This window comes from Pistacia vera, unplaced genomic scaffold, assembly GCF_008641045.1.
Source record: "Pistacia vera cultivar Batoury unplaced genomic scaffold, PisVer_v2 Contig564, whole genome shotgun sequence".
NCBI classification, from domain to species: Eukaryota; Viridiplantae; Streptophyta; class Magnoliopsida; order Sapindales; family Anacardiaceae; genus Pistacia; species Pistacia vera.
The window spans coordinates 354,068-368,965 of record NW_022196406.1 but is presented as its reverse complement, the minus strand read 5'-3'; the positions used below and the strand labels follow the sequence as shown (position 1 = coordinate 368,965).

Genomic DNA, 14,898 nt, shown 5'->3' with positions numbered 1-14,898 from the left:
AAGCATGCAATTTATGCTATACTATTCCACTCACTATTTTTCTCCTTTTGCTCTTAACTCAAGTGCTCGGGTCTCTTGCCTTCGTCACCTATTTGATCCAAAATGGTTGCAAGAAGTAAGAACTAATCAAAGAGAGAAAGAAAGAATTGATAAATAAATAATACGATTGAAATGCATGCATTGTATCCCTTGCTCCTCTTACCAAAATTTGTCAAAAAATTTCTCTCCTTCAATTACCTCTTGGCCTTCTCCTCTCCAACTCAATTTTGCTTTTCACTCTCTCTCAATTCTTCACACGAAAATGGTGAAAGGAAGACACAAAAAACACTCTCCCTCTCTCACTTTTCTTCTCTTACTCTCAGCTCCCTCTCATCTCATTTCTTCTTTTCCTTTGTAAAACTAAGAGAAATTTTTTTATATATATTATATAATAAGCTGCCAAACCGTGAGCCAAAAACCATGGGCTAACATCTCAAATTCTCTCTTTAATCCACCTTCAATTGTAAAACTTCTTGTATACCCAATGTTCCGGTGATTGTAGTTTGCACCCCAAAACCAATTAACAACAATTTTGATAAGTTTCAAATCACACCCTGGTAAAATACGCATGCACCCCTATTTGGCAGAGATTAAAAAAAATCCAATACTTGTCACCTTACAAAATAGTCCCCATATGTTAGTATACTGGGTTGCTTTGTAATAATTAGAAGTAAATAGTCTGATTTGTAAAATGAATATGGGGAGCATTTGTAAGGTGGTATATCCTTGGAGAGGATTTTGGCTCATTCTCTTGTGATTTCCTTGCGAGTTGCGAGCTTAAGTTCATATTTCTTCAGGAAAACATATCAAATTGGCGATACAATTAGTACAAAGATTAAGAATAAAAAATTAGATCGAAACTATAGAAAAATTAGCATACATTTTTTTTCTGTGCTGATAAAAGTAGAAGGAACTCTGTGCTGATAAAAGGAAGTAAGTAATTGATTTGAATTACCGGTATCTGATAGGCATACATCCCTCAATAATGAACTTCTTCAGAATCATAATTTCCACTACTCGTGTAGAGTTAGCAGTTGCCAATACTATCGGAGTACTTAAAATTCATTAAACTTAATTGTCTTGATGAGCTAGCATAGCATGAAACTCTTGGGCAACATCCATGGGTCATCCATTAAACCTGTAGAAACTCCATGGTTCCTCACCTGCTTATGAAATATTTGCTGGCAAAACATATACATTGAAATGGTCAAAATTATTCCTAAACCAAACAAAATACCACAAATAAAAGTTGATATTAACTAGTACAAAGAAAGGATTGTCTGAACTTGGATTATAGTTTTGTTACCACCAGAAAATGTTGCATGAATCCAAGCAGCATATCCCTATATTAGTACATATTACTCTTCTCACCCGAAAATATTATTCGGCTTCTGCACTTATTGAAGATTAAAGAACATGACATAGAAATTGAGAGCAAAGCAGATAGATTTGGTTTAGAAATTGAGATCTGGACTTACCAATATATTCATAAAACGAAAGTATAAGATAGGCTTCACCCTTCAAAAAAATTTCAATTTATCAGTTATGGTTGATCACTTCATCTTCATCATAATAGCAGCCACTTCCAGTACTAGATTCTACCCCGTCGTTGTCAGTAGGCTGCAGGGTGGTTGTGGCAGTCAAATCCATTGTTGATCCAACAAAATCTTGAGAGAACTCATCCAAATCCAAAAGAGTAAAGCTACTGGATTCATTTGTACTTGGATTGAACTCTTCCACTACTTCTTTCTCATGTGGTACTAGATGCAACTCAGACCTTTTCACATCCAAATTGATAATATAGTTAAACAAGAAAAGCATATAGAAAATCATGATCAATCAATTAATATATGAAATAAATCAATGCAATTCATACGTATCAGGAAAATATGAACCTATTTACTTATAGAATTACTTAGCTAATCATATTTTAAAAGACAGCTACTAATAAGAAACAATAGAAGTACATTTTACAGCTACTAATAAGAAACAATAGAAGTACATTTTAACATACTTATTTGTTCTTAAATTTTATTTTAACGTACTTGAATTAGTTAAGAGGTATACAAAGGGGTTTAAATGATATAATTTATATATACTAATGTTGCCGATAAGCTCATGATGATCACTAATAATAACCTTAATCATGAATTACACATTCGAATTACTCAATATGAAACTCAGATTTCCTTAAGTTATATGAACATAAAATTGAGAAAAGAAGAAACTCATTCCAAAATCAGTCATAAGCATGAAAATAGTGTAGAAATAGAGAGAAAGAAGGTATATTATCTTATTGAATTAATTATACCTTGAGCTGGATTCACCTTCAAAGAAATTTGAAGATTTCAATCTCTTAGAGTGAGCTTCATCTTCATCAAAGATAGAAAATCTGGATCTTTTCATAGGTTCCTCAATCCCTTGAGTGAACAATAAATGTAACCCACACTTCTTTATTACACTGCCTGGACTATTGAAAATGATGATGGCCTCCGTATCACAAGGGAATTCATGAAACTCAGATGTACTGCAATTATATCCCACGAATATGTGATCTGACTCAGTATACTTGGGTTTAAGAACCGAAAATTTTGTTTTAGCAACTGTCTTGTGACCATCTTGCATTTCAGGCGTAACTCATACCGAATTACCATGTCATTGTAGAAACGATGATAATCTGGGAATCCAACAATGGTGCAAAAGACACAACCTAGAAACTTTTGATTGAACGAACCTTTGGGAAGTTCTATAGAAGATCCACTACTTTGAATGTCAAACCACTCTGGAATTTCACTTCCAGGGAAACACATACAACCTTCTCGACTGCCAACTCCCTGTGCCACTATAAGAATTGTTACTTCTAAAATGGTTAATTTATCAATAAAAGAAGAAATTGAAATCATATCGGATTAAGAGAGATTGAAAGATACCTCTATAACTTCCAACCACAAAGTTCTATCTGAGTACATTTTCAATACAGAATCTTTCAGGATGTTTCTAAGTACATTCCAATCTAGGTTGAAACAATTGATGAAGCTAAGTGTCCTTTTGTAATATCCCTGACATGGAATTGTCAAACCAGATAATGCTTTCAGCAATTTGCAACCATCTGCCTTTAGATCTTGTATATTACGTGAAAGCTTTGGCAAAGATTGAAGCTTATTACAAAACCTTATGTTAAGGAGGCGTAACTTAGAAAGGTTGATGATGTTTGTTGGTACGCTCTCAAAATTGTTTCCTTCTAATTCTAAATCTCTGAGTAAGGGCAGCTGGTCAAGATTATTGGGTAGCTCTGTAAGACTGCAGTTATTCAAATTTAATCTCCTTAAAAATTGCAAACCTGATAAAATAGGTGATAGTGAAGACACCGGCTCTTGACTCTTCCATCTCTCGAAAGATAAATCATGAAGGTTTTTCAAACGTACCATAGAGGAAGGTAATTCTCTTATAGTCACTCCATTAGCTTCTAGAACTTCCAAACTTTCCAAATTTCCTATGTCTTTAGGCAATCTGCAAAGTTTGGAACAACCGGAGATATTAAGATAATTAAGAGACTTCAATTTACCAATGCCATTTGGCAAACTCTCAAGATTTGAACAATTTCTCAGATCCAATTTAATTAGATTGGATACATTCTCAATTGATGAAGACAATTCTTTTATTGCTGTTCTATCTAAATATAACTCTTCTATCTTGGGTGGGATCTCTGGAACAGTCTTCAGATTTGACAAACCAGAGAGATTAAGATGTCGAAGAGATTTCAGATTACAAAGGCTGCTTGGAAGACTTTCAAACCTTAAACAGTCTTTCAGATTCAATTCAACTAGTTTGGAATGACATTCGATGGAAGAAGATAACTCTTTTATTGCAGTTCCATCCAAACACAGTCGTTCTATATTACATGAGATGCTTGGAGCTATGTTGAGATTAGAGCAGCCAGAGAGAATAACATCTCTAAGAGACTTTGATTGAATACCAATTGGAAGACTGATGAGATTTTTGCAATTTTTCAGATTCAAATTAACAAGTTTATTGAGATTCTGAGATGGAGGAGTGATCTCAAACAAACTTGTACAGTCTTCTAAAATCAAGCTCTCTAGATATGGAAACTGTGAGAGGTCCGAGACTTTACGAAGATGTTTTGAGTAGCTTAGATCAATATATTTTAAATTAACAAGATTCTGCAGTAGAAAAAGAAAATAACTACACAAATTAGAAAATCTCGTATTTCAATTTATAGAAGAAAATTGTCATATGAAATCTGAACGAAATAGAGAAGCAACAGGAACAAAATAATAATCGTTAAACAAAACAAACAGTAAACAAAGAATGTAATACGCGCGATTTACCCTGGTTCATCCAATGTAGGCTACGTCCAGCTGAGTCAATATTATTGCAATATGCCTCACTTCTCTCGTTTACAATGAATGAATTGTTCTCTCACCCATAACAAGAGAAAAGTATGTTTATATACTAGGTTTAAGAGATTAAACCTAGTTTTACAAGAATTCCTATTCCTAAGCCCAACCCAAAAAGGAATTAATAACTTAAAAGGAATCCTACAGCGGTTATACATGGAAAAGCCCAAAACCGCCTACGGGCTAGGGGGCGCTGCCCCCGCGACCCCCGCCCGCTCACCGGGGAGCGGGGCACCCGCCCGCTCACCGGGCAGCGGGACCTCCGAGTGCGTCTCCGTTACCCATTAATGCTGAAGTAGTCGACAACTCCAACAAAATCAACATATATATACCTTGATACCAGTCCGTAGTTGTTCAAGATTGTTGTTGCGCATCTCAAGTACTACAAGGTTCTCTGGATAAAACTTCAATGGCAACGATGTGAAGGGGTAAACATCCCAACAGAAGCATCTTAGCTCTGCAAAATCAAACTCCAAGCCTTCAAAACCATGCACCTTATTATTGTTGTCTTTGCATTTTAAGTTATCTACTATTAAGAATCTTAGATTATCCATTCTTGAAAAAGCACAAGGATCTAAGCGTATCTCTCTCACTTTTGAAATATCAAAGCATAGCCCTCGTACTATATCAGTTCCCTACAACTAAAAAAAAAAATGTGAAACAAGATAAGTTACCCACACCATTCATAATATAAAATAGAAATTCAAAGCCAGTGTCTTTTGTATCACATGAACTAATTTTACAGGAATAAATTAAGATGATAATCTCCTAAATAATTTTTTTTTTTTTCTAAATTTCGCTACTAATATAAAATAAAAATTGAAAGTTAATGTCTTTTGTACTTGCCGTATTTTTTTTCAGTACATAATGAACATCATTATGATGCCACAATCGACTACGTTCACTAGGTTTAATGGATTCTTGTCGAACAATTACCCGACCCATTTCTTGAAGCAAATCATGCATTGTTATGGTATTGCTTGAAATAGTTAGGAGAGCCTTATCAATGAGAACACTTATTGTAATACGTGCCAAGGAGCTATTAACATCAAAATTTCTTCTACAAGATGTTCATCTCATCCTTTAAAGAAGCATGCGATATCTAGAAATATATCTTTCTCTTCATCATCTAGTCCATCATAACTTATCTTTAAAACTGTTTGGATATCTTTATATGGAAACTTTTCTAATTTATCCAATGCACTCTCCCATTCGTGTTTTCCTCTATCAAGTAGAAAGGAACCTAAGACTTTAAGAGCTAAAGGCACACCTTTGGTGTAACTTATTACTCTATTTGATAGCTTCATATAATCTTCATCAATGGGATGGTTTTGTTTGAAGGCATATTGTTTAAAAAGTCGAAAAGATTCACCACCATGTAATCCTTTGACCTCATATATAGTAGCATCATCCAATCCGCAATTTTTAAGTATTTGCTTATCTCTTGTTGTTATAAGGATTCGACTTCTTGAACCCAAGTTTTCAAGATGTCCAATTAATTCATTTATTTGACTTAAGTGTGTGACATCATCAAAAACAATGAGAACTTTCTTCTGTCTAAGCATTTCTCTTGTGAAAGTGAGTGTTATATTGAGGTGTCCATCCCCTAATATTGTAGCAAGAAGTTCTTTCTGTAATTGACTTAGTCCACGTTTCTCTGATTCTTCCCTAACATTTTGAATGAAATAGGAACCTTCAAATTGACTTAACATTTCGTTGAACACTACGTTAGCAATGGTTGTCTTACCTATATCACTCATCCTCCAAATTCCTATCTTACGTATTTCATTCAACCCATTAGACAGTAAAGATTTAATTTTTTGGATCTTCATTGCTACTCCAACCAAGTTCTTATTATCACTAGATGACATATCATTCAATCTCTTTAAACTCTCTTCAATAACTTTCTCAATGAGGTTCGATTCAGGCCTACATTTGAAACAAAAGTAAAAAGAACAATATATAAGCATGAATAAGTGTTAAAGAAACGAATACGAAGTCTAATTCCAATAGCCTACTTTTATCCATCCTTGAAAATGAAAACTTTTTGGGCATGATACAATTGAATTGTTTTACAAATAATTAAATCTATAATTTTTATTATTTATCAAATTGATTGTAAATAATTTTTATTTAAGTATCAAATTAATTGTAAATAATTAAATTTTAATTTATTCTTATCAATCTAATTTGTTTTTAAAAATTAAACTTTAAGCTTAATCTATAATTTTTTTGGTTAAAAATATAAAGAATGTAGTAAGGTTATCATATTTATTTGAAAACAGTACAATACAAAATTTTCCACATACATCATTTAATAATTAAAGTCTATAGTTCAATGTTTTAAAACCTGGCCCGACCCGACCGACTAAACCGGTTGAACCGGGACCCGAGGCCTTCACCAAGTCGGGTAACCAATTTCCCTATTCACCGAAAACTCTAGAAATTAAGATGATGATCGACGAACAATTGAAGGATGAGATGTTGAGGGTTTTGAAGAGGAAGGGCCGGTGAGTGCAACGATGGCGACGAAGGTGATTTCCAATGAGTGAATCGATCGACATTAAAAAAAAAAAAAAAAAACTCATGGCGACAGTAGCCGACAATTGGCGAGGCGAACGAGGGTAGAGTGAGATGGGTTTTGGTCAGGAGGCTGAGGGGAGTATTTTCATGGTGATAGGGAGGGTTGTCGATGCTGAAAGTAGTGAGATCTGACTTGGGTTATCAATGTCGACGATGGTGAGATTTGGTTGAAGTCGAACCAATTTCGACCAGATCTTCGGTAAATTGCTCAAGGGATGATTGAGATTGCATTTGGTATGTCGCCATCACCAACCAATCGACCGTCCATTTGTATTTGGGGTGTGTTTCCTAAATTTTAAACCTGCAGGGACTTAACTGTAACTTATAGGGGTGTATTTGATAAATTTTAAACTTTTGGACACCCAATTTGACCAGCCAGTGAAATCGGTCAACCAAGACCCGACAACTTTGCCGTTAATAAGACATTGGTCTATATTTTAGAGTCATCAAGGAGCTATATATAAGCATTCGCGGTTTGGTTAACTAAGGCTATGCAAAAAGAGCTTATAGCATATAGAACTTATCCATTAAAAGCTTATAAAAATCCAACTTTTATCAAGAAATTGTTGGTTTTTTGGTTATCCTCTTTTCAACAACTAGATTGTTCAGTTGTGTTATTATAAAAGTACAACTAATTAAACCATAACATGTGATAACAAGATGTATGATTAACAGTTGAGTATCATATGACATACTGTATGAGTAATTATGCTTACAAATAAATAATAAGCTAATTAAACAATAACTTTCAATTACAATTTAATTCAATTTAAATATGGGTATGTTGCCTACCGTCTATTATCTTATCAGATCCCATTTATTATTTTTTTTAATTATAATTTTATCCTTTATAAGAATTATTAAATAAGACCAAAAAAAATTATATACACACTCTATTTCGATTTTCAAACAATTAAGATGGATTGCATTAAAAGGGCCAGTTCTGGTTGAATTGTGATTTGTATATAGAAGAATTATCTTGACAAATAAAAATAAAAATAAAGAAAGCCAAAAGTAAAAGTAGCATGTAAGAGTAGAACTTCACTCAAAATATAATGTCAAAGCAAAAGCATTCACCTGTTGGCATTTGAATCAAAGCCAGATAGATTGGCTGCTTCAATTAAAGCATTCCTCCATCTCGGCAACATCTCTTGCCTCTCCCTAAATCGTCCTTCGTGTTCAACAAATGCATCTCCAAAAATCCTTGTTTGCTTCCTTACATCTGATGGATCTATATGATAGAAAATCGGTATCACAATTTGGCCGTACAGTTTCTTGCACTCAAGGATTTTTACAAGTTCTTCAAGACATCATCTAGAAAAAGCATAGCCTTTAGAGAAAATGATAATTGAAATCTTTGATCTTTCAATCACATTTAAAAGAGATGGCAAAATCTCATCTCCTCTTATAAGTTCATTATCGATGAAAGTTTTAATCTTTCTTCGGCACAAGGCTGCATGGAGGTGGCTGGTAAAATTATCGCAAGTGTCCTCACCTCTGAAACTAAGAAAAACATCATACTTTACATGAGGTGAAGAAGAAGCCATTGTACCTGGCTCGAAGCTATCAGACTCTCCGGAGTTTGGGGATATGTTTACTCTCTTCTCAAAGACTTTGAGATAGTAAACCAGGAATAAAATTTATCATAGCTAATATTAAAATCCTCTCGTTTAATTAATAAGGAAAAAAACAAATATACAAATTAATTATAACGGATTATTCCTTGTGACGTTGGAGAATGCTGATTTTTTAATTTAAAATTGAGGGAGAATTCATCAAGTTTCGTGTTGGCGAAAGATAGTGGGAACAAGGTGAAGCCGGCAAGGGTCGTGTGAAGCTAATTTATAATTTATTGGGTCAATGTAATAGCTAAAGAACCCGTCCGTTAGTCAAACGCGGATATTTTTCCGTTAGTTTTGAGATAATAGGGATAAAATGGTACTTTGTTATTCAGGTTCTTCATTAAAAAAAAAAAAAAAAAAAAAATTATAAAATACCATAATAAAATTAACAAAATAAAATATGAGTTTATTCATTTTTCTCGTGTGAGATTGTTTAAAATTAAAATTCGTCTGCTTTATTTTGAAAGTGCTAAATATCCTCATATAAGAGGATTGTTAACAATTTTTTAAAGGAGTGTGATATTTTTAAAGGGTATTTGATATTATTTATGAGGGCTTTTAATAATTACAGGGGATTTTTTTATACTTTCTTGACAAAGCGGATGTGTGTAATCCTAAGCGATCTCATAGGGGAAAATGGAATGAACCCTAAATATATTATTTGTGGGTGGATGGCAAATGTGTGTAGGGAGACTTTGGTGTAGGAGGGTATTGAAGTCATTCCAAATTAAGATAACAGGGGTAATTAAGATATTTTGTTCATTAGTCGTTGTCAGATTACAGTTTTAACTAACGGCAATGGAACCTATAGGGTTTATTCTCTCTATGAAAGTTTCTAGGAAATAGGTTGATTTTTTTTCTTTTTAACAATTAAATAATTAACATAGGATTATGTGATGGAGTTGATTGGCAAAGATAAAATCACATAAGAGAAAACTATCAATCCATCATGCAACCCCTTGGAGAACGTCAAAATTAAGGGTGTTCTGTTCCGAGCACCCAACATTTTTTGAAGAAACTGAAACCGATGGTTCCTTGAAATTTGGAACCAAGATCGAAACCTGTAACAACGGTTCCGGTTTCGGGTACCCTGTAAAATTATATTACCCCCCAAAAGTTTTTAAAATAGAAAAAAAAACCTTTAAGCCAGATTCCCCCCCCAAGCCGGCACTTGTTAACAAAAATAAAATTATAAACTCTATTACTTTGTAAAGGTAAATTCTCAAAAGTCAATCCAACTTACTTTAAATGTTATGAAATATAAATATAAATGTATTCACATTACTTTTTCTACAAAAGTTTTTTATTAACCCCCTTACTCTTTAATTTTATTTTATATTAGTCTTGGTTTTCGGTTCCGGTTCTGGTTCCGATTTCTAACTGTAAGAACCGGAACCGGAACTGCACAGTGACAGTTTCAAAAATTTAGAATTGGAACCTACCCATTGACGATCGGTTCTAGGTAGGAACCAGAACCAAACCCCGGGTACCCGTCGGTTCCGGTTCCAATCGGTTCTTTTGAACACCCCTAGTCAGAATACGTAACATAAGTCCTTTAAAGTTTTTCATAAATTGTGAATAATTTGTGAAAATAAAATAAAACCCATATATACTAACTTTTCCTAATTAAATTAAAATAATAAAAGGAGATTTAACTAAATTCAACAATGATCATAAGGATCTCTAATTGAAATACGAAACAATTGAGATTTAATACTCAAAAAAAGATAAATTAATTAATTCAAACTTGTCCGACAAAATTAAATTACATTAGTTTTTTTTTATCAATGATATTAAACTTATGGACATCAACTAATTGTAAATGTATTACTTTATAGTTTTGTTAATAGTTACATTTGTCATAATTGAGAGGGTAAGAGAGGCAATTAAAAAGAACCGGAGTATGTCCAAGAGATATCTTTGAGAGGGCATGAGAGACAACTAAAAGGGTCGATATATGTCCAAGAGATATTTAAGAAGAATTCAATTTAATTATATTGAATTGTATGAATTAAATTAAATACATTGCCTATTTATAAAAAAATGTGATAGATATGTAAGGATAAAAAATATTATAATAATGATGCAATCTCTATAATAAATGAAAAAGAATAATATCTAAAATACTATAAGAATGAGAATAATATCACATACACTCATTTCATATTCGTGTGTCAACAACATTTATAGGTTGTCTACTTGCAATGTAAGTAATTAATTATTTCTGGATGCCTTGGCAAATCATCAATGAATTCTTGAATATTTACCAATATTGTACTCACAAGCTTGAAAGCTAAAAAAGAAATAACCTAATATTTGTTAATATTTTTTTTTTTGAGTTAATTTTATCCCAACATCAATAAACTCAGAACACCAAAAACAATTCTGGCAGCCACAACAGGGGAGTAACCAGAAGTTCTTTTTATGTTCCATGCTATTGCTAGACAAAGATATCTCTGAATATAAGTGAAGCTCAATTAGCGAAAAGGGGCACAACAGAGCACTTGAACCATAATAAGACCAAAAAAGCTGCACCATGCTCAGTTTAGATACAATCCCATAACTTTTTACCAATCAATCCATAATTAATTGATTATTATCAGGAATTGACTCTGCAAAAGCAATGAAGAGCTTCAAGGGTTAGCAGCTATAGAGAAACTTTTAAAGAAACACTCTTATTGATTATTTTATGTTTACCAATTTTTTTAGTTACCAGTCCACAACTATGCATACAATGTACCTGAAGGTCTTTGTACATACTTGCTTGGATTCCGCAACAGAACATGGTACATTGGATCTTATAAAGATTCTGGAGGATACAAATTGAGAAATTGAATGAAAATGCGCATGAGGTAATGCTTGAAAACAAAAGGAGAATGCAAATTCTTTAGCAACAAATTGTTGAAAGTAAATAAGAGGACCTGATAAAAGTGTTGTTTGGCATTGCATCAAATGATTAGATGTATAGAAATTCATAACAATAAAAGTAATTAGCAAAAATTCATCATAAATTTCAATGTTCATCGTTATCAATAACTGATGAAACAACTTAATATGTTCAACATTGGAAAGATGTCAGAGATGATTTGCTTAGAAGACATCATGTTAGAATGTCAGCTTCTATATACCACGTGGTGCCAGATGGAGTGTTTACTAAAACTAAATTGCATGATAATTTGCATCTCTTTCAATCAATCACAACAAGGGTAGCAATAAGAAAAATCACATGGCCATTGTACCTCCCATGCCATCACACTGAACCAATTCCATTTTGTCATTCATGAATCTGAGTAAGTCACCAAAGCTTAACACTAGACGAAAGAAGCATAGCCTAATTATCAATTGAAGTTTAACCTGCATTCAGAATATAAAAATAAAAAATAAAAAATGTGTTAAAAATTAACACATTAAAAGTGGAGAAGGAGCAATTGATCATGATCATGAAAGGCACTAGCTTATGTGTATTGACGCCTGAGCATCCCAGAGGAAGTTTAAAGTTCGTATATCCAACAGCGAGATTTGTAGCAGTGTAGGCAGGAGACCAGGCTATGCTTGTAGGACAATGACAATCTGACCGTATAATTTCTTACAGAAAACTGGTATCATAATCTGACCGTATAATTTCTTGCAATCGAGGATCTTTACAGGTTCTTCAAGGCACCATTTGGAAGAAACATAGCGTTTAGATAAAATGATAATTGAAACCTTCGAGCCTTCAATTGAATTCAAAAGAGAGGGTAAAATCTCATCTCCTCTTCTAAGTTCAGTATCGATGAAAGTTACAATCTTTCTCCGGCACAAACCTGCATTGAGGTGGCTGGTAAAATTGTCGCGAGTATCCTCACCTCTGAAACTGAGATAAACATCATACTTTACTTAAGGAGGAAAAGAAGAAGAAGCCATCGACCATCGTACTTGCTTGAAACAATCTGACTCTTTGAAGTTTTGGGTCTGTTTTACTGGCGTTTGAACTGCTCACTGACTTTGGAAAAAGAAAAGACTGCAGAAGTGAAATTCTTTGTTACGTCACCAATGTTGACCGTAAGTTTTCAAGCCGTGTTGAAAATAGGCGCCCACATGGAGGGGCCAACTGGCTCATCTTCCTTCTCTTTTCGGTCCAATGAAATCTGAAAAATTCATTATAGTCCCTGTCAGTTTCAGATTGTTGTCCTCAAAAAAAAAATTAAACAATGTAAGGGTATGATTGTCATTTCCTCATTAAGAATAAAAAAATAAATTAAAAAAGAAACATTTTAATTTGTAAAATTTAATACAAAGATAAGAAAAAGAAAAAAAGACCCGGCTATTTGGATTGTGGATTTTTGTTGGTTTTAAAAGATTTTGTATAGGAAGTATGGATATATGATGGATCTCATTTATTTGTTTGTTTGAAGGTTTGGGTTATTTTGCGCATTTGATGTTTGTATTGAGGTTTGGTGTTTATCATGGTGATGGTTCTTTTCTTAGTTGGTGAAGATGGGGTTGTCGTGGTGGTTCTATCGTAGTTGGTGAAGATGGAGTTGTCATGGTGGTGGTTTTTTATCAATTAGCCAGGTTTAGGGGTGAGCATGGGTAGTGGATAGAACCGAAACCTACAAGTAGAACCGGAACCGGAATCGGTAACAGAGTCGAAACCAAAACCTACTTAGAACTGGCATTATGCGAGTAGATTCCAGTTTCATTTTATTGGAACCGATACTATGCGGTTCCAGTTCCTACAAGTTTTGGAACCAGAACCTAGGAAAAGAACCTGAAACGGGTACCTGGTTTGGAACCTGTTTGTGTTTTGGTTTTGATTGAGAAATTTTATGTGAATTGTGATAAATTGATTGAATTCAAGTGTTGCCTAGAGATTAAAGGATTTATGAGTCACATTGGACACAAATAAATGAGTAATCAAAAGTTGAAAACTACTAAATGTAGGTTTTCTTAATTTGTGAGGTGTGTATTTGTAAATTTTTAAGGTGTTTTTGTCATTTTTAAACTAATAGGGGGTAACTGATTTTTTATAAGGTACTCGAGTAAGGAACCAGAACCTGCATTTCAAGTTCTAGTTCCTTGAATTTAAAAACCGGAACCGACAGTTTCTGGTTTCGATTCCTTTTTTTGGGAACATACACTGTATTGTTTCGATTTCGGTTCTCTCGAAAAATGCAAAGTATCCAGAACTGCTCACCCTTAGTTGGGTTTGTATGCAATTAGATTGTTGAATCTTTCTATTGGAGGTGGTGGATTAGGGTTGAGATATTGCTGTGTAGTTTGGGGTTTTGGGTTCATTGATTTTTTTTTTTTTAAATAATTTTTAATTATCTTGATGCTTAAATCTTGAAATAAGAATTTTTTTTTTATTTTCAATTTTGAAATGTTTTTATTTGTTTATAAATTCTATTCATTAATATTAATTTTTATAAAGTTCAGTATACAAATAGGGGTATTATTGCAGTACAAATCGCGATTCTCTCTGACGTAGTGACAGGGACTAAAAATCATTATCAGATTTTATTAGACCAAATATACTTTCTTCGAAAGTCAAGACGAAATTATCATTAACTCTTTATTTGACTACCCTTCTTCGTCTTTTTCTCTTTTTATTTTACTAGTTGACCTGGAATAAAAAGAGACAAAGACAAAGACAAAATTACTGAAGAGAAAATTTGTCTTAAACTCAATTTAGTCATCTTCCAAGAAGAAAAATACAATATTATCTCTGAGGTGGAAGAGTCCTTTTGGTCCAACAGAGACCATAATTTTACTAAAAAATTATATTAGACCCAAATGTTACTTAGGTCAAACTTTAGGTTAACTTCCATCAGAAATAGTTGTATGAATAAAGTTGGAATGGTTGAAGCCATCTTACTGAATTTCATACCAAATCTGAAATGCAGAGTTACAATAGAATGAATCCGATCTCGCTGCAAATGTAATGAACTTTGGAATCAAGAACCGATGGATGTTCACGGGCTTCAGGATGCTTATCAAGCCTCAATATTTCTAAGGAAAAGAAAAAGATGAGTACAAAAGCTTGGAGAAGCTCATTTTGGTAACAGCTACATCCCAACTTTATGCAAAAACCTAAGAACTTCTCAAGTATCTCCACTGTTATTTCTAACCTCCAAGAATTCCCTTATTCATCTGATCCTTTATTTTCTTCTTATATCACATTCTGTTCCTTGCATGCCTCGCCTCGCCTCACCTTTATTCTCTACTCTAAAGTCTTTTTGTCAGACGGCATTCTT

General features: G+C 33.4%; 2 protein-coding genes across 2 annotated transcripts; both read right to left on the bottom strand.

The window, feature by feature from the left end:
* Positions 1 to 1,578: 1,578 nt before the first annotated feature.
* Positions 1,579 to 5,011, bottom strand: LOC116108440 (disease resistance-like protein DSC1). Its single transcript, XM_031394688.1, has 5 exons — positions 4,790 to 5,011; positions 2,970 to 4,220; positions 2,683 to 2,873; positions 2,351 to 2,566; positions 1,579 to 1,816 (listed from the first exon to the last, which is right to left on the bottom strand). Exons 1-5 carry the CDS (start codon positions 5,009 to 5,011, stop codon positions 1,579 to 1,581), a joined length of 2,118 nt encoding a protein of 705 aa, XP_031250548.1.
* A 522-nt stretch (positions 5,012 to 5,533) lies between these two features.
* On the bottom strand, positions 5,534 to 8,587 carry LOC116108439 (TMV resistance protein N-like). The gene is made up of 3 exons (XM_031394687.1): positions 8,536 to 8,587; positions 8,118 to 8,340; positions 5,534 to 6,386 (listed from the first exon to the last, which is right to left on the bottom strand). Exons 1-3 carry the CDS (start codon positions 8,585 to 8,587, stop codon positions 5,534 to 5,536), a joined length of 1,128 nt encoding a protein of 375 aa, XP_031250547.1.
* Between the last annotated feature and the right edge of the window lie 6,311 nt (positions 8,588 to 14,898).

Coding starts and splice junctions, on each gene's coding strand:
- LOC116108440 (XM_031394688.1), bottom strand. CDS start 5,011: ATGGATAATCTAAGATTCTTAATAGTAGATAACTTAAAATGCAAAGAC. Junction 2,874..2,969: donor TGTGGTTGGAAGTTATAGAG/GTATCTTTCAAT, acceptor ATAGTGGCACAG/GGAGTTGGCAGTCGAGAAGG. Junction 1,817..2,350: donor GAAGGTGAATCCAGCTCAAG/GTATAATTAATT, acceptor GGATGTGAAAAG/GTCTGAGTTGCATCTAGTAC.
- LOC116108439 (XM_031394687.1), bottom strand. CDS start 8,587: ATGGCTTCTTCTTCACCTCATGTAAAGTATGATGTTTTTCTTAGTTTC. Junction 8,341..8,535: donor TGTTTTTCTTAGTTTCAGAG/GTGAGGACACTT, acceptor GATGTCTTGAAG/AACTTGTAAAAATCCTTGAG. Junction 6,387..8,117: donor TTTGATTCAAATGCCAACAG/GTGAATGCTTTT, acceptor TTTCAAATGTAG/GCCTGAATCGAACCTCATTG.